Here is a 24,358-nt window from a genome sequence, read left to right as displayed (position 1 = left end):
TGCCTGGAGGGGTGGAAGCAGCCATCAAGTCACCTGCAAGGATTTCCAGGCCAGAGATGCTCAGAGGTGGTTTGCCACGGCCTGGCTCTGGGTTGGCAGCCCTGGGTTTCCTGGGGGGTCTCCCATCCACGGGCCAGAGCTGCCCCTGCTTGGCTTCCACAACTTGATGAGCTTGGGCTGGCCTCGGCCCTGCAGGTCACTTCTGTGCATGTGCAAAGGGCATCAAGTTGCAGCTGACTTCGTGGGGCTTTCAAGGCCAGAGACCTCCCGTGGTGGTTTGCCACAGCCTGCCTCTGCTGAGCGTAGCAGCTCTGCGTTTCCGGGGGGGGGGGGGGGTTCTCCATCCAAATTCTCACCAGAGTGAACCCTGTTTAGCTTTTGAGATGTGACCAGATCCGGCCAGCCTGGGCCATTCAGGTCAAGTTTGCTTCTGGCCTCCACCCAATGAGGTCATAACGGTGTTGATGCTCCCCCTCCCTTTCCTTGACACTGACCTTGTGGGGTGGGTCAGGGAGAGGGTCCCGGAGGGTCACCCAGCAGAGGAGGGCAGAAGGTCCCTTTCCCCAGAGTGTGTGGGGGGGAGCCATACCTGCAGCAGGTGCGTGGCAGCTTTCCCGTGTGCCTGCAGCCAGGCCTCTGGGCAAGGGAGGCTGGCGGGAGGGGGCCCCCCTTCCCCACTCTGCTGCTGCTGCTGCCGGATTCTGGGGTTTTCCGGGGTCTCCTCTGGCCGGGCGGTGCCAGAGGGGCGGGCATGTCCTGGGCGCGGCTCCCCGGCTGCCCGCGATGGCCAGAGGCCCCTTTCCCCGGCCTCCCCCTCCTCCGGCCCCAGCAGCCGTCCGTCCGGGCTCCTTCCCGCCCTGGAGGGGCCTCCTGCCCAGCAGCCCCGGCCGGGGCCTATCTGCAGGAAACAGGGGAGAGCAGCGGCAGGGAGAGGCCTCTGGCCCGCAGCCAGGCCCACCGAGGAGGCCAGCGGGGGAGCCCCGGCGGCGGCGGCGGCGGCGGCGGCAGCGGTGTTCCTGGGCCCCCTCGGAGCCCGCCTGCCCGCCTGCCTGCCTGGGCCGGGGCTGGGTGGGCAGGCGGGGCGGCTTCTGCTTTCCAGGCCGGCGGTTCCGCCTGGGCTTCCTCCTCCGCCCCTCGGGGCCCGGGACAGCGAGCGGAGGAGCAGGAGGGGGAGGAGGGCCTCGGGCAGGGCCGGCGAAGGAAGGGGCCATGGGGGAGCAGGAGGCGGCCCGGCGGAGGAGCCCCGCGGCAGCTGCAGCCCCTCGAGGGTGAGCGAGCGGGCGAGCGAGGGGCAGGAGGGCGACCGGGGTCCCCCTGCATGAGTGCCAGATGTGGCCCCGCTGGCTCCGGCGGCCGCTCTAGGCTGCGCATCTGCTGGGCGCTCTCGGGGGCAGCGGAGGGCTGAGTCGGGCCGGGGGGCTGTGGGGGGGGGGGAACGAGGGGAGGCTGGCCGGGGCAGCGCCACACGAGGCCTGCTGCTGGGGGCAGAACCCGGGTCTCAAAAGGACCCAGAAGGGTCAGTTAAGGCTGCCCCCCCATCCCCTTCCCATCCCCCCGCCCCGTGTGCTCGTGTGGTCCTGCAGCCTTTCCGAAAGGAGCCACAGCAGACGGGGCTCCCGCCAGATGCTGCTGGGGGGGCTGCCTGCCTGCCTGCCTGGCTGCCCTCCCTCAGCAGCTGGCAGCTTGCCCAGGCTCTTCTGCTGGAGGGGCCACAAACGCGGGCGGGGTGGGGTGCGGGGCAGGCAGGCAGGCAGGAGGGGGAGCTTGGACCGCCGGAGGGGGAAGGAAGGTCGAGGTCGCCGGCAGTCCTTGCAGGGTCGTTGTGGGGAGGCGGAAGGAGGTTCCAGCCAGGAGGCGGCAGCGCGGTGCCCGTCTGTGGCGGCTGCCCTCCAGGCCTGACCCGGGCGAGGAGCCCAGGAGAGCGGCGTTTGCCCGGGCATGCATCGCCCAGCCCTGCCGCCGCCCCCGTCTCTCTCCCGGGGCGGCGGGCGCGTCTCTCTCTCCTCCCTCTCTCCGCCTCGCTCTCGCTCGCTCGCTCTGGTGGGGCCTCCTTCGGGGCGAGCGGCCGGGCCGGCTCCCTGGGGCGGGGGGCGCCCTCCGAGGCGGCGCTGTTTCTGGCCGGCTGGCCCCGGCGGCTGAGGCAAGCGCCCTTCTGAAACGGAGCCTCCAGCGCCAGGAGCAGCAGCAGCACCCCCCCCCCCCGAAGTCCCTCGACGTGGCCTGAACAAGGAGAGACCAGGGCGGCCCTTTTGCCATATCCCCTCCGTAGTCCCCAAATCCGCAAGCCCCCCCCCCCCGACGCCCTCCCCCGGCCTGCTTCGGCCTGGCAGAGAGCGGTGCCGCTGGGCCTCCTGTGCCCTCAGCCCGTGGTCCCTCGCCCGCCCGGCGCCCAGGCTGCCACACCCTCACCTGGGCACAGACGTCGGTGGAGAAGGCTGCTGCAGGTCTCGCGCCTGGGGTGCCCTCGGTCCTGGAGAAGGGGGAGGCTGCAGGTGCCCACACACAGAGGAGAGCTCCAAATCTTCTTCCGTGGCAGCGCACCTTTGTGGGCCATTTTGGGGGGGGGGCATCCCCCCAAAATGCACCTACAGCTGTGACGTTGTTGCCACCTGCCAGAAGAGCCACGCAGCTGCTGACCTCGTCCCAGTGATTTCAGTTAGTCTCCCAGTCGTCCATTGCCTGGCAGAGCCGGTTCTGACAAAACCGGCATTCCCAGCCCCCTTCATTCCCCACTGAAAGGCCCCCTTCCCAATTTCCCAAGAATTCATGAGAAACCATCTTTGGAGCCGAGAAGGCCCCAAGGTCAGCAGCAGCAGCAGATAGCGAGAGAGCCACCTGGGTTCAAGCCCCTACAAGGTAACGGATGTAACTCTTTTCTCATGGGACAGAGGTGCCAGGGGAAGCCTAGTTGTCTACAAAGTGTGCAGAGCCATAAAGTAAAGATCAAGGAAAGAATGCCCAGATGGCAGTGGTTACTTATAGCAGGCTGGCTACATATATCTTTTGAGCAGCACTGGTTGGCTATTTCAATCTGTTAGCTAGAGTCTCAGTCAGCCAGACAACATTCCCCTGACCCTGGGCCAGTAGCCCCCCACCCCATCTCTTGCACAGCCCGATCCTCAGCCAAGCCAGAGAGGGGGCAGAATGTGTGTCTTGGTCTCCCCCCCCCCCTCCAATGATGCCACCGCAGCCTTCAGGCAGGTTGGGCAGCCCACAAAGAAGAGGCCTCCCGGCGCTTCCTGTCTCCTCGCCTCCTCCGACTTCTTCCCCATCCCTCCTCTGGGTGGCACCTGGGCAGGAGCAAGCGGGCCGTGGCCTGGGTGCCAGAGAGCAGCTTCCTGCCAGCGTGCAGAGGGAACGGGGCGAGATGGCCTGTCTGGCCGGCCGGCCGGCGTGTAATTGTAGCTGCCGTGTGAACTGTGCCTGCCTCCTCCTGGGGGTGTGGGCTTCCAATCTTGCTGCTGCAGATGCTGGGCCAGGTGGGAGGGAGATGGCCCTGCAGCCCTGACACCTTTCTCTCCCTGCGGTGTGCAGGACCAGCCTGGGAGCCTGTTGAGAGGAGACGCCTCCAGGATGCCTTTCTTTGGAGTGCAGGTCGACAAGAAGAGAGTGCCAGGTGAGTCGGGGAGGGGAGGCTGGCCCAGACCTTGGACTGCAGCCCATCGATCGATCGGGAGCTGGCTCACACCTGCCCCGGCATCCAGTTACGGCCGCCCAGCCTGGGGGGAGAGTCTCGAGGTCAGGGGGTCCTGCAGGGGGTCCTGGGAGGCCTCCAGAGTAGTACTGGGGCCCTGGGGGCTGCGGCTCCTTTCTGGGGGGCTCCAGAGCAGCACCAGCCCGTGGGGCTCAGTCCGAGGGGCGCTGGAGCCTTGCAAGATCCAGAGAGGCTGCCTACTCCTAGAACATAGGTGTCAAACTCGCGTCCCTCCAGATGTTATGGACTACAGTTCCCATCACCCCCTGCCAGCATGATGTCCTAGAAAGAACTCAGGTGCATCACCAGGTTTCCCTGTCAGAGCATCCAGTGGAACTTTGAAGTCTCACTGGGTTTAGTCCACCAGCAGCTGGTGTGGGCCAGAGTTTGCCGTGTGTGAATGCACAGGAAGCCGGCTTGGCCTCGACTGAATCAGCCCATCCGGGGTGCATCAAGGCCAATCTTGCTGCCTTCGTGAAGGGTCTTCTCCTACAACCACCTCTCTTTTCTCTGGAGCACCCTTGCCCCCGGGGGGGGGTGGTGCTCGAGGGGGGCTCCCGGGCTCTTGCTGCCCGCTGGTTCTGGGCCGCCCTCGGTTGGGATGGGTTTCTGTGGAGCACTGTGGGCCATGGGCTGTGTAGTGACGTGTGGGGCTGGAGATCTGCAGGCGTGGCCAGCAGCCAGGGCTGTCCTCAAAGGCCTCCTCTCCCCGGGGAGATCTTAGCTGGGCCAGAGGAAGAGGCCGGAAGACCACCAGCCTTGTGACAGGCAGTTGCAAATCCATCTCCGTGCGTGGCTCTCAGCAGCGGGCAAGCAGAGCTCTGCAGGTGGCCCCTCTGCCCAGCACAGTGGTCAGAGAGAGCTCTGGTGGGGCTGGCCCAGAGGCTGCAGACCCGTCGATTGCCAGGAGAGGCTTCCTTGTGTGTCTTGGCACGCTTCTCCTGCAGGACTCCCTGGAGCACAGCTGCTTTTTGCCTTTTTTAAAGAAAGCCAGAAATATTTGCCGTGGCTCAAGAAGGTTCTGATCTTGTTAGAGGTGCAGACCTGTGCAGTGGCGCGTCTAGCGGAAATATAGCCCTGTGCAACATCTGAGTTTTCCGCCCCACCCCCACCATGGCCCCTTCCGCACATGCAGAATAATGCACTTTCAATCCACTTTCAATGCACTTTGCAGCTGGATTTTACTGTGCAGAATAGCAAAATCCTCTTGCAAATAATTGTGAAAGTGGATTGAAAGTGCATTAATCTGCATGTGCGGAAGGGACCCATGACCAAACAATGGGGTTTTTTTTTTGCACCAGGTCATCTCAAAGTCACCACCACCGGGGGGGGGGGGATTTTCCCTCCACGATCATTTACCCAGATACCCAAATACCCCAGCGTTCCTTTCTGCCCGATTCCCACTGGCTTCCCCCAATTCTTCCACCTCCGCTCCCGAGGGGAATTGCTCAAACTCATGCATCCGCGCTGTTAGTCCTCAGGTCTGGAAGCTGCGAAGGCTCGTTCAGTGGGAGAGGAGCCCAGAGGTCGGGCGGGACACTCGATAGCTCCCCCCCCCCCCACCTGCACGCAGCAGGCTCAAATCAACCCCGAAATCGAACACTTGACACCACGAGGGTTGATCAAATAATAAGCGCAGGTGAAATAAAACCCCTTTGGCTTTAACGCAGACACCGAAGGGTGAAACGTGCTGTCAAAAAAGGGTGATTTGAACCAAGTCTCACTCCAAGGAGACCGTGGCGTGTTCAGATGGGTCCAGTAAGCAGAGTCACTGGTATTGGAAGCCCCCAGGACGACTGAGAAGGACGCCAGCGACGGGCCAGGCCTTTCCAGGGGGGACGGGGGGGCTCTTCTGGGTTCCTTAAAAAGGGCTGGGTGTTCCTCTGCTCTCCCTCCGTTTTGAGATGCTGCATTAGGGCAGGAGGGTTTAATTTCAGCTGCCCTGATGGAACACCTGGCTGCCGAGACACACGATAGTCTGCTCCCCCCTCCCCTCCCCTCCCCTGCTTCTTCCTCTGCCTTCTGAGCTGCAGCAATCAATCCTTAGCCTCCTCCTCCTCCTTGGACAGGTGGGCAAGAGACCAAGGCTCCCAGCCCTGCCTTCACTGCCAAGGCTGCAAAGCCCTGCAGGGGACCCCCGCCCTGCAAAGCCACCCTCAGAGCTTCTGGATAAGGCCCCCAGAGTGCTCCGAAGGAGGGAGGAGCCCAAATTTGGCAGGGTACCCCCCCTCCCTTTGTATGTCAGGGGGATACCCTGCCAAATTTGGACTCCTCCCTCCTTCGGAGTACTCTGTTGCCTGATTCGTCTGGCTAAAAGGCTCTAATCCACAGGAAGTGACAGGAATGGAACCTGGGACCTTGTGCTTGACCTCTGAACGAGGGCCCTTCGCTGATTCCTATATCTTGTCCATAAAAGTAGAATCACACGTCTGAGCGTCCATTGGCCTGAGCTAGGCAAATACATCCACACCCAATACCCCCGCCCCACCACGTGAAAGTCAGTGGTGGGATCCAAAAATTTTAATAACAGGTTCCGATGGTGGGATTCAAACAGTGGCGCCGCCGCACACACGCACCTCCAGTCCCTATTGGGCAGGGAGGTTGCTTTAGGAACCCCTTCTTGGCACTCAGAAAAAAATAGTAACCACTTCTAGAGATGTGGTGAGAACTGGTTGGATCCCACCTCTGATTAAAGTCCACCTGGGATGGAAAAGGACTTTTGCTGATTTGAAAACTGCAGGTCCATTTTCACGGTGCCTTTATTTATTTAAAACATTTATATCCCGCCTTTCCCCAATGTCCTTGGCAGCTGACACAATATAAACCTAGGCAATTAAAAGCATAGCTGAACACACAATTAGAATACAAAACATTAAAAGTCACACACACTCCCTCCTTTTGTTTTCCCAACTGATCGGCACTGGAGTGATGGAAATGGGGAAAGTCCTGTAAAGGTCGGAGGGGGCAGGAGCCAATTCACCCCACCCCCTCCCATGGGGAGCATTCCCACCCGCAGCCATCATGCATTTCCCCCTTAAACCGGATCAAAGCAGGTTTATATTAGATCCGTGCTTCCAGATAGCTACAATTATGGCAGGCCAACGAGCACCTTAATCAGAGAGGGACACTTGTGGGCCCCACCACTCGGCCATGACTGATTGCATGGGGGGGGGGAGATTCCTCCCCAGGCATGTGTAGTCCCAAGACATTATTCTCACAAGCATTTGAACCATCACAGCAGTAATTTCGCAGGCGACAGTTGCCCCGTGTCCTCACTCTATCTCTCGCACAGGTGGCGTTCACCTTGTTTTGACATCTGGAAAAGCTGTGCTCACATATCTCTGCCACTCTTTAATCAAGTGCTGCCACCTGGGGCCAGGAACGGGTTCATTCACCGCCTGCCTGTTTTCACAACCTGTCGCTCTGTCCCTACTGCAGTGGGAATCAAGAGCCACTTCCCTTCTTTGTACTATAATAGTAGGCTCAGCAAGGATCGTGTACTGTTAGCTGGGTGTGATGGGCGCGGGCATAACCCAGGGTGCATGAGGATGCGTGGCTAATTCAAGGGATCAAACACATGCTCCTTGAATGCAGCTTCTGCCACCTCCAGAAAGGGAAAGGGTGCAGTCCTCAAAGAAAGAAAAAATGAAATCAAGACCAGAGTTTGGAAGGCTTTTGCCCGCTTGTTTAGACGCTTTGCGGGGGCGGGGGGGGGGAGCTGCAGGGGAGCCTGGATAGCAACAAACTACAATGCAGATGCCCTCACTAAATGATGATGCATGAGAATGGGAATGTCAGCTCAATGGGAATGTCAACTCAATGCATGGCAGCTGTGAAAAAGGCAAGCTCTATGCTGGGGATCATTAGGAAAGGAGTTGAGAATAAAACTGCAAGGATTGTCATGCCCTTATATAAAGCAGCGGTGCGACCGCACTTGGAGTCCTGTGTTCAGTTCTGATCGCCACATCTCAAAAAGGATATCGAAGAGATAGAAAAAGTGCAGAGAAGGGCAACGAGGATGATTGAGGGACTGGAGCACCTTCCTTATGAGGAGAGGCTGCAGCGTTTGGGACTCTTTAGTTTGGAGAGGAGACGTCTGAGGGGGGATAGGATTGAAGTCTATACAATTATGCACGGGGTAGAAGATGTTGACAGAGAGAAATTTTTTTCTCACCATACTAGAACCAGGGGGCATCCATTGAAAATGCTGGGAGGGGGAAGAATTAGGACTAATAAAAGGAAACACTTCTTCACGCAACGTGTGATTGGTGTTTGGAATATGCTGCCACAGGAGGTGGTGATGGCCACTCACCTGGATAGCTTTAAAAGGGGCTTGGACAGATTGATGGAGGAGAAGTCGATCTATGGCTACCAATCTTGATCCTCCTTGATCTGAGGTTGCAAATGCCTTAGCAGACCAGGTGCTCGGGAGCAGCAGCAGCAGCAGAAGGCCATTGCTTTCACCTCCTGCACGTGAGCTCCCAAAGGCACCTGGTGGGCCACTGCGAGTAGCAGAGTGCTGGACTAGATGGGCTCCGGTCTGATCCAGGTGGTTGTTCTTATGTTCTTATGCTGCTCTCTTCATGGTTACTCACATGCCAAATGGGTGGATCCCACCCAACACATGCAAATCACGCTTGCAAATTGCACCCGCTACACTTCTAACCAAAGCAAATGGTTCTTTCTCCCACCCTGGACATTCCACAGGTATATATTCTCCACTTACTTTACTACCCTCAGATCCTCTGAAGATGCCAGCCACAGATGCAGGTGAAAGAAACATCTGGAGGAAATGCTATTGGAACACGGCCATGCAGCCCAGAAACCCCACAACACCCTGACCTCTTGAAATGCCAAAACTGAGCAGTAGAATTTTCACCCAGCTTCCGGAAAGATGCAGTAATTGTGGTGTATGCAAAGGTCATCAATAGCTTTCCTGGACGTCACAGGGACTGGCCAGTAGGTGTTTGTGGCCCTCTCTAGACAGGGTTGCACGCAGCCTGGATGGATTTGAGCCTTTAGAGTGCTGGGGAATTGCAGCCCTGGCCACTCACACGATTGGTATGGGAACATCGTCTGGAGCACGCTCAGCAGCTTTGTTGTGGTAGTGCCTTCCTCCCAGAAGAGATGGGCCATCTTGAAAAGCCACGTCCACATATCACGGTCACTCTTTAACCATTTACCAGGAGCTGCCCCCCTTTCTTGCCCCGCCCACTCACAGGGTGGCTCCCTGGCACCCGGCTCTGTCAGAAATTGGTCCAGATCTGTCAGAAATGGGTCCGGGAGGGCAAAGATTGGCAGGGGCAGACCTTGAGGGCATCTGTGTTGCGGGCAGAACCACGCAGGCTGCGTGGGAACAAACATCTCTAAAAAAACAAGGTGAGCTCCACCTGTAAGGGAGACAGAGGGAGAGCACTGCATAACTGTCACCTGTGAAATTACTGCTGAAATGGTTCAAATGCTTGTGAGAACAATGTTTTGTGACTATAGGTGAAGCCCAGAGTCATAGAATCATAGGGTTGGAAGAGGCCCCAGGGGCCATCAAGTCCAACCCCCCCTGTCATGTAGGAACACACAGTCAAAGCACTCCCGACAGATGGCCATCCAGCCTCTCTTTAAAAACCTCCAAAGAAGGAGACTCCACCACACTCCGAGGTAGTGCAGACCACTGTCAAACTGCCCTGACAGTCAGGAAGTTCTTCCTGATGTTTAGGTGGGATCTCTTTTCCTTCACCTTGAACCCATCACTCCTGGTCCCGGTCTCTGAGGAAGCAGAAAACAAACGTGCTCCCTCACCAACGTGACATCCCTTCACATATCTAAACATGGCTATCATGTCACCTCTTCACCTTCTCTTCTCCAGACTAAACATCCCTAGCTCCCTAAGCCTCTCCTTGTAGGGCATGGACTCCAGCCCTTTGACCATTTTGGTTGCCCTCCTCTGGACCCGTTCCAGCTTGTCAGTGTCCTCCTCGAATTGCGGCGCCCAGAACTGGACCCTTTCACACGAACTGTTGTGTAGCCAGGTGTCCCCCATCCTACCTATATCTGCGCATTACATCTTTTCTTCCTAATCTTACATTTATGTCTGTTGAGATCCCTTTTGTGAGTTTTGGCCCAGCTCTCTCATCCGTCCAAGCCGTTTTGAGTGCTGCCCTTGTCTGAGCCTCCGGGTAGATGAGCTCCCCCTCCTCACCTGCTGCCAGGAGGAGTGGCTGTCTGACAAGGCCCCGATAAACTCCCTGCCAGGTGGTGTTTTGAGGTGTTCCTCTCAGGCTGGGGGGGGGGGGGGCTGTTGTCATTCTGGCGACTCAAGACCTGGAGGGGAGTAAAACTGAGGGGGGGGGGATGTTCTGCCATCTGGTCCACCTGCAGAGCAGGGCCTTCTCTGCTTATTCCCTTTGGGGAGGTGTAAGTGCTGCCCTCACACAACAGCCCTGTGAAGTAGTCTAGGCCAAGAGCATGTGAGGAGCGCACCCCCAGCCTCGCCCAGCGAGCTTCATGGCTGAGCAGGCTCTGAATCCGACTTTTCTGACATTCAAGTGTCCGGCACAAGCGCCCCTCTCAATGGCAGCCATGCTCTACTTCGGAGGGACCCCCCCCCTTCACACCCCCTCTGAGGACACTCGCTCCGCAGCCCTTGTGGAGGCTGTAAGTTGGCTAAGTTGTGCATCAGCACAAGGACAACTCGGGAGCGGTCAGCGTTGCTGGAGGTTTCTGAGCACAGCGGGCTTCCTGCCAGGACTTTGGGGTGAACGGCAGGTCTTTCCCATTTGCTGGGGTCAGAGTGGGCCGGCTGCTGGCAGGCAGGTACTGTCTTCCCAGGCCAGGAAATAAGTTGCAGTTGAGTCAGCTCTCCTGGCTGCCTGAGAGTTCAAGGCTTGGCTCGGGGGGGGGGGGGGGGTGTGTCCAGCGGTCTGGCTTTCCTCCTCTTCCAGTCCAAGGCCACTGCAGACGGTGCCCCACATTCCAGAGTGCTGCTCGCACTGGAGGGCGGCTTGGGGCCCTGTGGTCCTGGCCCTGGTGTGTCTTGGGTGCTGCTGCTGGCACCCATGGAACACTTGGTGGTGAAAGGAGCAACAGACCACGGACCATCTCTGCAGGTTTGGCATCTGCCTGGTGGCTTCCCTTCCCTCTTGCCGGTGCCTTGTCAGTTTGCCGCTTCTTGAGCCCCAGGAGTGTTCTAGTAGTAGAGGAATGTCATGCACTTCCTTGTGCCAGTCCAACTGGCGTTATTTGTTGAAACAAAACGGCCTCTTGCGTCAAACTGACTGGCTATAAAAGTACCTCTTGGGGAACAGAGGCCATTTCCTCAGAAGTGCTAAGAATGCCGCCAGTTATAGGTACACAGGAAAAGAGAAGTCAGCATCAGAAGGTTTGCACACAACTCGCGAACCCACAAGGACTTGCGGGGAGCGTCCCATTTCCCCTTCCCCCCTCTCTCACGGCCGGCTGCTTCTCCTTTTATGCCCCCAGCAGCCCCCATTCCCCCATCTCTGCTTCTTGATCTTCTTCCTACCCTTCAGCCAATCAGATTTAAACAAATAAATATTTACATAACCTTTGCAAAAGATAAATGATACACGATTGGTGGTCATTTCAGTCTTGTGTGACTTGGCCTCCAAGTTCACACAAGAACTATTGTCAGTTTAATAAATAATAATAACGTTTACTTATAGGTAATTCATAAGTTTATTCCAAATACATAAAAGTCACATTTCTGAGTAAGTTCCACATGCTGCATTTACCCGGTCATGTTCCATGACGTTTGTCTGCACACCTCCTCCCTTTCAAACGGTTTTGTTCACCTTAGTCAGTTTCATCTGATCCACATAGGAGGCGATCAGGTTTGTGGGGGGGGGGGGGGAGTCATGTCAATTGTTACATGAGGAATAATTATTCATATAATTATTAAGAGCCCTTCGCGGATGGGGTGGTATAAAAGCCTAATAAATAAATAAATAAAACATATATATATATGCATTCCCCATGTATATATAGCGAAGGTCACAGGCATGTCAGTGTGGCAAAGAGAAGGCTACCATTTTTGATTTATGGTAGCCCTGCGCAATGGACATCTAGAATACATTTAGGAAACTTTCCTTAACGTCTGAGAATAGGTGGTTGTTGTATTGCTGTATCATTATAAGGAAAGTAATGGCTGACCTATGTGATTTGTTTATTTGAGTTATCGTTGATGATGAAGCAAAGAACATGCAATCATGTGTATTGTAACAGTGATTTTATTAATATTTTCATTCTTAAAATTAATTATTATATAATGCTGTCGATTGTCTCAGATTTAAAAAATTGTTTGACAGATTTTGTATGAAAAAATGTTCCTTTCATTCCAAAAGGTGGGGGTGGGGGAGATCATAGGGTTTTTAAAAAAAATGTTTCCCCAAATTTTCCCATTTTTTTTAAATTTGAAAAATTGAGGGGGTCCTCAGACATTTTCATGCTGTATGTCTGGAATGAGTAAAATGTTTTACTCAAAAAATATATTATTTGACTGGAGATTCTGTTCCCAGTTTTTTGAGTGGAAAAATTAAAGAAGTTCCAAAGACTTTTTTTATGCTGTACATTTTGGCCATGAAAACACTTTGTGTAAGAAACCTTTCACTCGTTCTGAAACATGGGAGCTTTTTGCTCCCAAAGAAGTCCTTGGGAAAGAAATGGGTGGGAAGGCCTCTTTCCCCCATTCATTGCCCTACGTTCTCCTCTGGTCTCCACATGGGGACTGTTTGTGGATTAAGTTTGGAAGGCTCTGCTGTGCTAGGAGACAGTGAGTTGGGGGCCGGAGATTGGGAGCAACTCTCGGCCCTACCAGCATGTTGGGAGTCCGTACAATTGCCATGCTGTTGGAGAGATGGTGCGTGACTGGGGGACTGGGGGCACCACAGTAGAGCCCTGGAGGTTGGATGTGCAGCTGCTCTCCTGGCTGCTGGGGGCTGCATTGTTGTGCGCTGGAGACAGTGGTGCCCACGGGCTGGCTCAGGCATCCAGGGTCTCCTCAGCTTTATCCGGGCATTTCACCTGCCTCAACCAAGATGGTACCTGCCGCCCCCCCCCCTCCAACTGGTTCTCTCTCTCTTTTCTGCAGAGCAAGAGAGGCAGCTGCGTTCCAACAACCGGATCTTCAACCTGCAGTTTGAATATGCGGTGAGTTGGGGTTGCTGGGCTCCCCCTCCTGCCAACTGGGGGTAGGGGGGTAGGGTTGCCAGATCCAGGCTGGGAAACTCCTGGAGATTTGGGGGTGGGGCCTGGGGCGGGCGGGGGGGGGGGCTCAGCGGGGGGTGATGCTGCTCACGCCACCTGCCAGAGCATCCTGGGGAACTGACTTCTATGGTCTGGAACTGAGCTGTAATTCTGGGGGGTCCCCAGGTCCGACCTGGAGGTTGGCATCCTTACTAGGAGTGCAGAGGAGCCAGGGTTGTTCCAGAGAGTAGCAGCCCTTGAGCGAGTGCCGGCTGCCCTTATGTGTGGAGGAGCCTGGGGGGGGGCAGGTTTTGGAGAGGGGAGGGGCCTCTCGGGGCTGTCACTGCAACAGAAGGGGCAAGAGCTGGGCAGGTGCCCGTCCGTTGGGTCTCACCCCATGCCATGTTTGCTCTCTTTTCCCAGAAAAACTCCATCAAAACCGCCAAGTACAACGTCTTCACCTTCCTGCCTCTCAACCTCTTTGAGCAGTTCCAGAGGATTGCCAACGCCTACTTCCTGTTCCTGCTCATTTTGCAGGTAGAGCAGCGCCCTCTCCCCCTCCCTCCCCCCCGTTGAGGGCAGCCTGTGGGTCAGCAAACAGCAGCCTGGCCAGGCCAGGTTCGGCTGGTAGCGATGACCGGGGGGGGGCTTGCTGGGCCAGGGACTTGCAGGGGGGCCTCTGGGCACTGGAACCGAAAAGGTTCTCCAGACCTTCAAATGTCTGCTTGCTGCCCCGATCTGCTTGTGGGTTTTTGCTGTTCCCGTCACGACCCCAGACTTGTCCAACAAACGAATCGGTACTTTGAAAGCAGAATTCCTATTTATGGATTGCAAGCATAGAAAAGTGGATGACTTCTTATTGTCAGAGCGGAATACAAGGCAAGCCAAGCATTGTATCCCCAACAGTGGCAACCTCATTCTTACACCCACTCACCTCACTCCACCTTTGGGTGGACAAATATGCTCACACACTTTCCTCGGACAGTGAGAAGCAGGCATCCACAAACTGGCCCTGCTCCCAGCCACAGAAACCGAACCAGTGGATAAGAGACAGGCTAGTACAAGCTGGAATCAGAGCAGACAATTCCCACGGCCGCCCTCTGAGAGTGACAGGGCCAGGACAACTCCCATCACCCAACTGGAAGGGATGTTCCCCGCCCCCACCCAGAGGTGGGATCCAGCAGGTTCTCACAGGTTCCCGAGAGTAGGTTCCTAATTATTTGTGTGTGCCGAGAGGGGGTGACTAATCGGTGATTTTGCCACGTGATTTATGCCTTAGTTACGCCCCTCCTCTCAGCAGTAGCGCGCAGAACTTGAAGCAGTCTAGCAGGAGGTGCACCGGCGTGCGTGGCAGCCTGCGCCTGCGTGCATTGGTTTCCTGCCCAAGGACCGGCGCAGCGGCTGCGTCCTTGCCACAGCCCCGCCCAGGAATGCCCCGCCCCCGGAATGCCCAGCCACGCCCCCGGAATGCCCCGCCCAGCCCCATTGGCACTACGCCACAGTTAGAATCCTACCACCAGGGGAACCTGTTACTAAAATGTTTAGATCCTACCACTGCCCCCGCCCCCCATGTTATTCCTGCTGTGGGGTGGGTTCATCTTGTGCCAGCGGCAGAGGTGTTGTGGCCGTGGGTGTTGGGCCCAGGCAGCTGCTCCCCTGCAGACTCTTCTCTGGGGGCTGGCTTGGGGGTTGCGTGAATGTCCAGACGCTTGCTGGCCCCCCTGTGGTCCAGTCCTTGTGTTGGTGAGGCAGCCCTTGGCCAGCCAGGGGTGAGAGAGCCGGGTGGGGTGCAGAGAAGGGGTTTGGCCCCCAGGACGTGGTTGCAGAAGGCTGGTGGGTGAGTGTCAGCCCTCCCCACAAATCAGAGAGTGAGGGTGGGGTCAGAGGAGTAAGTGGCCAGCCACAGAGAGCAGGGGTGGGGGGCGGTGGTCAGAGGTGGCCCCTTGAAGGAGTTCTGGCTCCTGGCGGACGGGCTGTGTGGCAGCGCTGCTGAACCGGCCCAGGCAGGGGGCTGGCTGACCTGGGGGGGGGGGAAACGTGGGCAGATGCCCCCAGCGGGCGTTTTGAAAGTCTGTTTCCCGCCCGCCCCACCTTTCTTGCAGCTCATCCCACAGATCTCCTCCCTGTCCTGGTTCACGACGGTGGTCCCGCTGGTGCTGGTGCTGGCCGTGTCTGCCGCCAAGGATGCCATCGATGACTTTGTGAGGCCCCCGGTCCTGGACACCTTCCCCTTTCTGAGCTGGTGGCTGCAAGCCCAGCCTCTGAGCTCAGCGGGCTGAGGGGGGGGCACCTCTCGGGGGGGGGCTGAACAGGGTCACAGGATGGGCAGCACCTCTGCTGCCATCACCTGTTGGGCTCATTGTGGCCCGGATGGAGGGAGCTTCACTGTGTAGCAACAGCCGGAGTCCCCACCCCTGCCAGCTGGGGGGGAAGGACACCGGGCGGCCAGTGAACTGCTGCCGCTTGGAGAATGATCCGGTCAGAACGTCTCTCTCTGGGGGTGGCAGGAACCGTTGCAGGAGGCCCCCGTGGGCCTTGCAGGCAGACGGGCTCTGGAAAGATCTGGGGCAGGCAGCTCAAACCTGGTTCCCCGACCCTCTCGGCAAACCTGGAGGGCTGTTGTGTGGTGGAAAGGGGCGGGGTCAGTGCTGGGGACAGGGGTGCTGCTGTGTGCATAACAGGGTGGCCAGCTCCAGGCTGGGTGAATCCCTGGAGGTGTTCGGGGGGGGGGGGGCTGGGGAGGAAGGAGTTTGGGGGAGGAGAGAGGTCACCCTCCGGCTCTGCACTAGATCCCACCCTCCAAGGCTGCCGTTCTCACCTGGCAAGCTGATCTCTGCCATCTGGAGGTCAGTTGTGACCCCAGGAGATCTCCTCCAGGCCCGACCCAGAGATCCTGTGTGTGGGGGATGGAAGAGATCCGGCCCAGGCGCTCCATCCCATTGTGGGACTGGCTTCATGTTTTCCAGAATCGTCACAAAAGCGACAAGCAAGTGAACAACCGCCCCGTCCAGGTGCTGCTGAACGGCAGGTGGGGTTTCCCTTTCCTCCTTGGGGCTGAGCGGCCAGACGGACTCCTGGCCGTGGGGCTACTGGTGTTCCCGAGGAAGGGGGTCGGCACGCGGGGCTGGTTTCAGAAAGAGTGGCCAAGGACTGGCTCTTTCTTGCCCACCGGAGCCCCTGGCCCCCTTTCCGCACGGCCAGAGGGACCCAAGAGCAGGGAGCTGCCGTCCCGGGAGGGAGAGGGTGGGGGGCCCTGGGCTGGGCTGGGCGTGCCCAAGCAGAGCATCCAGTCCAGGCACACAGCCCCAGGCTTCCTGAAGCTAGTCAGTTTGGAAGGTGGGGGGGCCCTCCTCCTGCCCCCGCCCCCCGCCGCTTATGGCCAGCGTGCTGCTGCGTCTCTTCCAGGCTGGAGGCTGAGCGCTGGCGGAACGTGGAGGTGGGGGACATCATCCGGCTGGAGAACAACGACTTTGTGACGGTGAGTTTGCACCCCCCCCCCCCCTGCTGTCTGGTCCGAGAAACAGGGAGGCGTTTCCTGGTCCTGTGGAACAGGTGTGAGCAAGCAAGGAGTGGGCGGACCAGCCCTCTGCCCCTGGAGAGGGAAGGAGGCGAGCCCCCCCCCCCCAGCCGGAGTTGTTTGAGCCTCTGGCGTCTTCCTCTCACAACGAGGCCTTTGCAGCCGCTGGGGAATGGCTTCCCGACCCAGATTGCGGGCCTCTTCCCCGTGCAATGCATGGAAACCACCGTAGAGTTCATTGAACAGTGTCTGCCCTGACTCGGCCAGGGAGGCGGGTGGGTGGGCGGGCGGGTGTGTCAACTATCCTCTACAGCTGCAGCCGAGGCGGAAGCACACCTGGATGGGCTACTTGTCTACTTGTCTGTGCTTATCCGGGGCCCACTGACCAGTCTGGATGCATCTTCCAGTGCCACTCAGGGTGTGGCTCAGTGGCCCCCCTGTGGCTTAGTTACCACTAGATTCCCGTTCCCACTGGGGACAGAATGCCGGAGGGCCGTGTCCCGTCCCACGTGGGAGAGTTTGAAAAGAGCCCCCACCCCCCCTCGGCCTGAGCCCGGCTTCCTTCTCTCCTTCCTCGCAGGCTGACCTGCTCTTGCTGTCCAGCAGTGAGCCCCACAGCTTGACCTACATCGAGACAGTTGAGTTGGACGGGTGAGTCTGCAGCCTTTGCCCTCATGGGAAGGGAGGGAGGAGGGGGGGTCTTGGGGTGCGGGGGTCCAGGCAGCATCTCTTGAGAGGCCAGAGATGGGGAAGACCTTCGCACTCCGGAGGCCCTGGAGAAGCCACTGCTGAACTTTGGAAGCCACTGAACCACAGGAGAGCCCCGAGTCCTCACGGAGGAGCAGGGAGGGTCCACCCAATCCAGCGCCCTCTTGCCTCACACAGGGGCCAGCCAGTTCCCCTGGAGGGCCAGCAACGGGGCACAGAGGCCGAGCAAGGCCTTCCCCTGGCACAGGGATGCAGAGGTTGACTCCCATATGTGGAGCTCCTTTTGGTCACCATGGGTAGTAAGCATGGGTAGATGTGTCCTCTGTGAATCTTTCCAACCCCCTCTAAGCCCCCCCGTGCCCGTGGCCATCCCTACACCCTCTGGCGGGGCATCGAATTCCACATTTCTGCCACTCATTGGGTGAAAAGATCTTTCCTGTTGCCCGTCCTGCATCTACTGCCCATCAGCTGCCCAGTGGGCCAGGAGGCAGCTTGGCCCTCACGTGGCCTCCTCAACCCTTGTGGTGGGTGCCGGAGAGAAGCATCCACGAGTGGTGGCCTTGAATTGGTGGCTTAACGTGTCTGGATTTAGTTCCACAGAGGGGCAAAGGATGGACTGGATCCCTGATCTCTGGGGGCAGGTTCCTCGTTCCACCCGTTGGCGCTTTCTCACTTCCGCCTTCCAGAGCAGGATGCGGCCTGGCCAATGGGGGTGTGGGGGGGGGGGGGAAAGCAGGGGCAGAGCCGTGTCCCCTCCTGCCGGGCCGGTCTCTGACGCGCCCCTTGTTTACTCAGGGAGACGAACCTGAAGGTGAAGCAGGCCCTGACCGTCACAGCGGAGATGGGCCAGGACCTGCAGAGGCTGAGCCGCTTCGATGGTGAGTGCCACGGCCGGCCGGGCCAGTGGTGGGCAGCCTGATGGAGCTGCCCCACCCTTGGGCCAAGTGGCGGGCAGTTGGCCTGGCTCTCCCACAGGCAAAGGAGCTGAGCGCCGCGAGCCCTGGATGTGCGTGGCCAGCTGCGTGGGGCTTCTTGCTTGTGGCCCTGGAGTGGCCAGAGGGCGGAGGGGGTGAGCTCCCGAGGCACAGAGAGAGAGAGGGTGGGGGTGGGGGTGGGGGGTCGGGTGGCTTTGATTTCTCAGCTGTCGCCTTCTCTTCTTCCCTCCCCCCGCTCAGCCTTTTGACCCTTGGGCTGCCCTTGTGCTCCCTGCGATCGTGGCAGGCAAGTGTCTTCCTCGAAACCGCAAGGGCCGACATTTTGAGGAGGTGGGCAGGCTTTTGAGGAGGGGGGGCTGGGGGCTGGCTCTTGCTGTGCTTGAGCCATTTGGGCAGGACCACGGTGTGGCCTGGAAGCTGCCGGCTGGACAGGAAGGAGGCGGGAAGGTCTCCAGCCACGTTTTGCTGGAGTCTGCAATGCATGGCTCCAAGTTGCCAGGAGAGCCCGTGGTGCTGAGCACTGCGCCAGAGGGGCCCTTTCCTGCCCCAGGTGGTGGTGGTGGTGGGGAGAGGTGTTAAACCCTCCCCCCACACACACACACACACACACGAGCATGCATTCAGATTGACAGGGGGGATTAGCTGGGTGTGGCAAACCAGGATTTTGTACCCATGGAGGTGGCTGTGAGGGACACGTCTTTGGCAGGAAAAGAAGGACGGGGATTTGATTAAACATGGAAACAAAAGAAGGGTTCATTGGGGATTCGGGACAATGTTGTGTGGGGTGGGGTTAGCGGTGCTAAACCACAAACACGAGCGGTGCTAAACCTCCGCACAGGCACCCCCCTTATCCCGAGTAATGCAGCAAAAACAATGAGGCATCCAGGGATCGGCTCAGTTTTGGAGCTGGGGGGGCACAAAGGTTACCTGTCCTTTTCTCCAAAGAGATGAGCCGGATGAAGGGGTGTGTGGGCGTGTCCTGGAGCCCTTGTTCCAAAGCCGGATGAGTCCCCCTGTTTTTGGCCCTGGCACAAAAGGGGGTTCTTTTCAGGAAACAAAAGATGGTCCCGGAGGATAAAGGGATGCTTGAGAGTCATCAGGAGAAAACAATAGAAGTGACTAAATGCCACCAGGAAGGAGGGGAAGTTTGCAATGAAGGATAAATCAGGATGACAAAAGGTGGGGACAGGTGGGTGAGGCGTGTGTTGGGTGGGAGCTGGATCTTGGCTGTCGCAGGGCCCTTAAGGCCAGGTGGTGTTAATGGTCAGTGATGCCTGTCACATAAAAGACCATCCTGGGAGAGGCCGCTCTCTGGTTGTCAGGTGCAAGTATCGCCTGTACTGAGGTGTAGCAGCCAGAGGTTGCCGGGGGAAGGGCCATGGGGTAGAAAATGTTGACAGAGAGAAATTTTTCTCTTTCTCACAATACTGGAACCAGGGGGCATCCATTGAAAATGCTGGGGGGAAGAATTAGGACTAATCAAAGGAAACACTTCTTCACGCAACGTGTGATTGGTGTTTGGAATATGCTGCCTCAGGAGGTGGTGATGGCCACTCACCTGGATAGCTTTAAAAAGGGCTTGGACAGATTGATGGAGGGGAAGTCGATCTGTGGCTACCAATCTTGATCCTCCTTGATCTGAGATTGCAAATGCCTTAGCAGACCAGGTGCTCGGGAGCAGCAGCAGCAGAAGGCCATTGCTTTCACCTCCTGCACGTGAGCTCCCAAAGGCACCTGGTGGGCCACTGCGAGTAGCAGAGAGCTGGACTAGATGGACTCTGGTCTGATCCAGCAGGCTAGTTCTTATGTTCTTAAGGGCCACGGTCTCAGGGGGCCTGGCTGGGACTTCCCTTCCCGTTTGGGCCTGGCGGGCTCTCTGGCACCCGCTCCCCCTCTCCGGCGCCCCAGCTGCATTGTCTGCACAGCCACGAAATGCTTTTCAGAGCCTCCCCAGATGCAATATTTTCTTTGGCGCCTGAAACTAAGCAGAGGACGGGCAGCCAGAGACTCCCAGCCAGGGCCGGGGACCGGGAACTCCTGCCCGGCAAAGGCCGCTTCCTTTTCTGGCAGTTCTGGGAAGCTGGACAGAGTCGGCCTCCTGGGCGGGGTCTGGCTTCCTTCTCCACACTTCAGTCTCTGAGGTCAGGGAGTTCCCAGAAGTGAACCAGCCTGAACTTCCTCCTGACCTTCGTATCCCGGGCCAAGGAGCCGAGGGAAGGGGCCGGCCCTTCCGGGGGCCTCTGGCCCTACTTCTTTGGGGAGTGAGATCTAGGCGTCAGTCTTTTGGGAAAGGCAGTGACACGTGCTGCAGCCCCCCCCCCCTGCAGTCCCGTCTGGGGGTGGGGGGGGTGGGGGGGCGGAAGGAAACAGCTGCCAGAAGGAGGGCGAAGCAGAGGAGCAGGCTCAGATCGATTTGGGCATCCAAAGGCCCGGGAGCAAGCCAAGCCGGGGCCTCTGTGGGCCAGGCTAGCGGCAGAGATATCAGCAGGGGTTTGCTGGGCCGCCTCCGGCCCCCTCCTGTGCCCCTCTGGCGGGCAGGGCCAGCTGGGATAGTGGGCAAGTCCTACCTGATCAAGCGTTGTAGTTGACTAGGCGGGCTCCCGTGTCAAGCGGGGACTCCTGGGAACGGACCTGATCCCCTGGTCTGCTGGTGAGCCCTGTTCACATTCCCAGCAAGGACCAGTAAGGCTGCCTTCTGCTGACTCAGACCACTGGGCCACCAAAGTTAAGGTGACCAGATGGTCACCTTTGTGAACCGGGACGGGCGGGTAGGGGCGTGTGCACGCGCGCAGCCGCAGGAGCACACGGCCTTCTGGGGCGCTCCCTGTGACAGGGCGGGAAATGGGAGTGCCCCAGAAGGCCGTGCGCTCCTGCGGCTGCGCGCAGGGGAGGCTGTCGCATTGCCTTGTGCCCCAGAAGGCAGTGCGGCAGCCTTTCAAAAACCGGGACACTTGAAAAAACCTGCGGGATGTGGGACAAATTGTTTTAAGGCGGGACTGTCCCGCCAAAAGCGGGACGTCTGGTCAGCCTAACCAAAGTCAGCATTATCTGTGTCCAGACCGGGGACTGAACCAAGGGTCTTCTGCATGCCAAACGGAAGCTTTGCCACTGAGCCACGGCCCCTGCATGGCCTCCTCACTCGTGGCCAGTCAGGTCAGGGTGGAATTAAAGCCCCCACCCCACCCCGGGGACTGCCTGTTCTTTGCCTGTGCCGCCACCCCCTTTCTTTTCACAGATCTTTGCACTCCTGCCTCTCTCCTGAGCCCTCTCCTGCTTCACTTCCTTCACCTCACTCTGCCACTCTTTGGGGGAGACTCTCGCCTCTGGTGTTGATGGCACCCACCCACCCACCCAGCCCGGCTGGGCCTCTGAGGGCCGGTACGTCAGTCCTTGGAAAGGCTGGGGCTGGGGGAGCTTGCAGGGCTGGGGGTCCGAGGCTGGCTTGGGGTGGGGGCCGGGGTGGGCAGCAGTGTGCCTGCACGCAAGGGCTGCTGGTGGTGGGGTGGGGTGGGGTTGTTGCTGGTGAGGATCGGCTGCAACAGGAGGGGAGGGCTGGCCATCAGGAAAGGGACTCTGAACCCTGCTCTCTGGGGCCTTTCCCAGAAAGCATCTCAAGCTGTTTTTCAAAAGTCTGCCACCCCTCCCCCCACCCCCTGGCTGTTATTTCAGCCCTACAGAATGGCCGCCTGAGACGGGGAAGAGTGAGGCTTGTCCTCAAGGGCCCCTGCTCAGCCAGGAAGCCCACCCCTGTCCCCTGTGTCTTGGGTGGATGTTACTGCGCAGGGTTGTTGTGACCCCCTTGAGCTGAGAAGGTACAGTGGGCAGCAACCGTTGAACCTGAGCCAGGGGAACCGTCTTGCTCTGAGCTGCAGCTGGGGACAGAGGGGGGCCGAGGAGAGCGCCCCGTTCACCCCCTTCCCCCATGCTCTTTGTCTTCAGGGGAAGTCCAGTGTGAAGCCCCCAATAACAAGCTGGACAAATTTGTGGGGACGCTGACCATTAAGGGGCAGAAATCTGCTCTGGACAACGAGAAGATGCTGCTCAGGGGCTGCACCCTCCGCAACACCGACTGGTGCTTCGGCCTCGTCATCTTTGCCGGTGGGTATCAGAACTCGGCGGGTGCGGGAAGGACTTCTGTGGGGTGCACCACCCCCCCTTCCTGCCTGCCTGCCTGCCTGGCTGAGCCAAGCCCAGTCGCCAGCTCTCCAGTGATGTCCTTGGGAGTGCTCAGGTGCCTTCCCGCACGGGCCTTCCTGTGCGCCCCACCCAGTGAAGCCCCTCCCTCTGCACTCATCCTGCCCACAGGCGCGTGTTGCCAGGAGGAGAATTCCAGCCAAGGCTCCAGGTGAGCTCTCCTTGTGGAGGGCACCTACTGACAAGATACCAGCAGGGGGCAGGGGCATAAGGTGGCCGCCTCTGGGATTGGAAATACCTGGAGATTTGAGACTGGCGTGTGGCCGGGGGGTGGGGGGGTTAGGCAGCAGAGGGGCCCAGGTGGGGTCTAATGCCATGCAGCCCTCCTTCCAAATCAGCCATTTCCTCCAGAAGAGGAAGCATTCACGTTTTAAATATATAAGCAATAAACAAGTGTTTTATTGTATTGTTGAAGACTTTCATGGCTGGAATCACTTTCAGATGCAGGCAAAACGTCAGGAGAAAATGCTACTGGAACACGGCCACACAACCCAGAAAACCCACAACACCCTGGTGATTTATTAAGTGATAGTCTGGAGATCTGTTGTAATTCCAGAAGATCTCCAGCCCCCACCTGGAGGTTGGCAGCCCTGTGAATATCTCCATTCATTCATTCATTCATTCATTCATTCATTCATTCATTCATTGAATGCATTTAAACCATTTAGTAGCCACCTTTCTCCCTTGTGGACCTCAAGGTGACTTTCAATAAAGGTTTGTCAGGAGCAGCAATGGCCTAGTGGTTAAGAGCAGGTGCACTCTAATCTGGAGGAACCGGGTTTGATTCCCCGCTCTGCCACTTGAGCTGTGGAGGCTAATCTGGGGAATTCAGTTTAACCTATGCATTCCCACACACGCCAGCTGGGTGACCTTGGGCTAGTCACAGTTCTTCGGAGCTCTCTCAGCCCCACCCACCTCACAGGGTGTTTGTTGTGAGGGGGGAAGAGTAAGGAAATTGTCAGCCCCTTTGAGTCTCCTGCAGGAGAGAAAGTGGGGATATAAATCCAAACTCCTCCTCCTCCTCCTCCTCCTCCTCCTCCTCCTCCTCCTTATCCTGGCCTTTGGCTTTTGTTAGGGTTGCCAGGTCTGCATTAGGAGATTCCTGGAGATTGTTTGAGGGGTGGAGGTGGGGGAAGCAGTGGTGGGATTCAAATAATTTAACCACTGGTTGTTTACAAGCACCATTTTAACAACAGGTTCTGCCGAAGTGGTGTGAAGCGGCTGAATCCCACCACTGAGGGGGAAGCCTGAGGAGGTGGGGTTTGGGGAGTAAAGAAGAATAAAAGTTTGGATTTATATCCCCCCTTTCTCTCCTGTAGGGAGACTCAAAGGGGCTGACTATCTCCTTTCCCTTCTCCCTGCCCCCAACAAACACCTGTGAGGTGGGTGGGGCTGAGAGAGCTCCGAAGAGCTGTGACTAGCCCAAGGTCACCCAGTTGGCGTGTGTTGGGGTGTGCAAGCTAATCTGGTTCCCCAGATAAGCCTCCGCAGCTCAAGTGACAGAGCGGGGAATCAAACCCAGTTCTCCAGTTTAGAGTGCACCTGCTCTTAACCACTCCGCCATGCTGGCTCTCAGGGAGTTCGGCAGGAATAGGATGCCTGGAGCCCACCTGCTGGAGCAGCCCTCTTCTCCAGGGAACTGATCTCGATAACCTGAGCCGTTGTAATTCTGGGAGATCTCCAGCCACTACCTGGATGTTGGCAACCATACTACTGGGACGGAAGAGCAGGGCAAGGACCGGAGCTGTGCTCTGGTGCTCAGCAATAGAGCTCTGGCGTGGCTGGCCTTGGATCTGGCCCTTGGCTGGGAGGTGATGGGGGGCCCTGTGGGTTTCTTGCGGCCTCCCCAGTGGAAGCCTGGCGGTGTCTGGGCGCCCGACGGCTGCTTGCAGGAGAGGCCCTGTGGCTCCTGGGGCCAGTCTGGCCGGGCGCCAGCGTCACGGGCCCTCGTGGGTGGTTTGATCTTCCAGGGCCAGACACCAAATTAATGCAGAATAGCGGCCGGACGACTTTCAAGAGGACCAGCATCGATCGCCTCATGAACACCTTGGTGCTAGAGGTGAGTCTCGCCCTGTTTTGCTCTGCCCCGGCTCTGTCTGATTTCCCCCACCA

At 58.1% G+C, this 24,358-nt stretch overlaps 1 protein-coding gene across 3 annotated transcripts in view; it reads left to right on the top strand.

The window, feature by feature from the left end:
* LOC125436917 (phospholipid-transporting ATPase ID-like) overlaps positions 1–24,358 on the top strand; it is a 52,439-nt gene that overhangs the window by 3,595 nt on the left and 24,486 nt on the right. For 2 of the 3 annotated variants that reach the window (XM_048504294.1, XM_048504291.1), the window contains exons 1-11: positions 760–1,268; positions 3,535–3,616; positions 12,798–12,856; positions 13,316–13,429; positions 14,995–15,093; positions 15,859–15,920; positions 16,298–16,370; positions 16,990–17,060; positions 17,913–17,995; positions 21,992–22,150; positions 24,217–24,305. In XM_048504294.1, coding sequence (XP_048360251.1) covers positions 3,574–3,616; positions 12,798–12,856; positions 13,316–13,429; positions 14,995–15,093; positions 15,859–15,920; positions 16,298–16,370; positions 16,990–17,060; positions 17,913–17,995; positions 21,992–22,150; positions 24,217–24,305 — 852 coding nt within the window. In that variant the 5' untranslated portion in view covers positions 760–1,268; positions 3,535–3,573. Of the gene's footprint in view, positions 1–759; positions 1,269–3,534; positions 3,617–12,797; positions 12,857–13,315; positions 13,430–14,994; positions 15,094–15,858; positions 15,921–16,297; positions 16,371–16,989; positions 17,061–17,912; positions 17,996–21,991; positions 22,151–24,216; positions 24,306–24,358 lie in introns of those variants that run through there. The other variant, XM_048504293.1, reaches the window with a different exon arrangement.

The sequence above is a fragment of the Sphaerodactylus townsendi genome, linkage group LG07 (genome assembly GCF_021028975.2).
Source record: "Sphaerodactylus townsendi isolate TG3544 linkage group LG07, MPM_Stown_v2.3, whole genome shotgun sequence".
Classification (NCBI taxonomy): Eukaryota; Metazoa; Chordata; class Lepidosauria; order Squamata; family Sphaerodactylidae; genus Sphaerodactylus; species Sphaerodactylus townsendi.
Note: the sequence above shows the minus strand (reverse complement) of the source record. Positions and strands in the feature narration are given on the sequence as shown.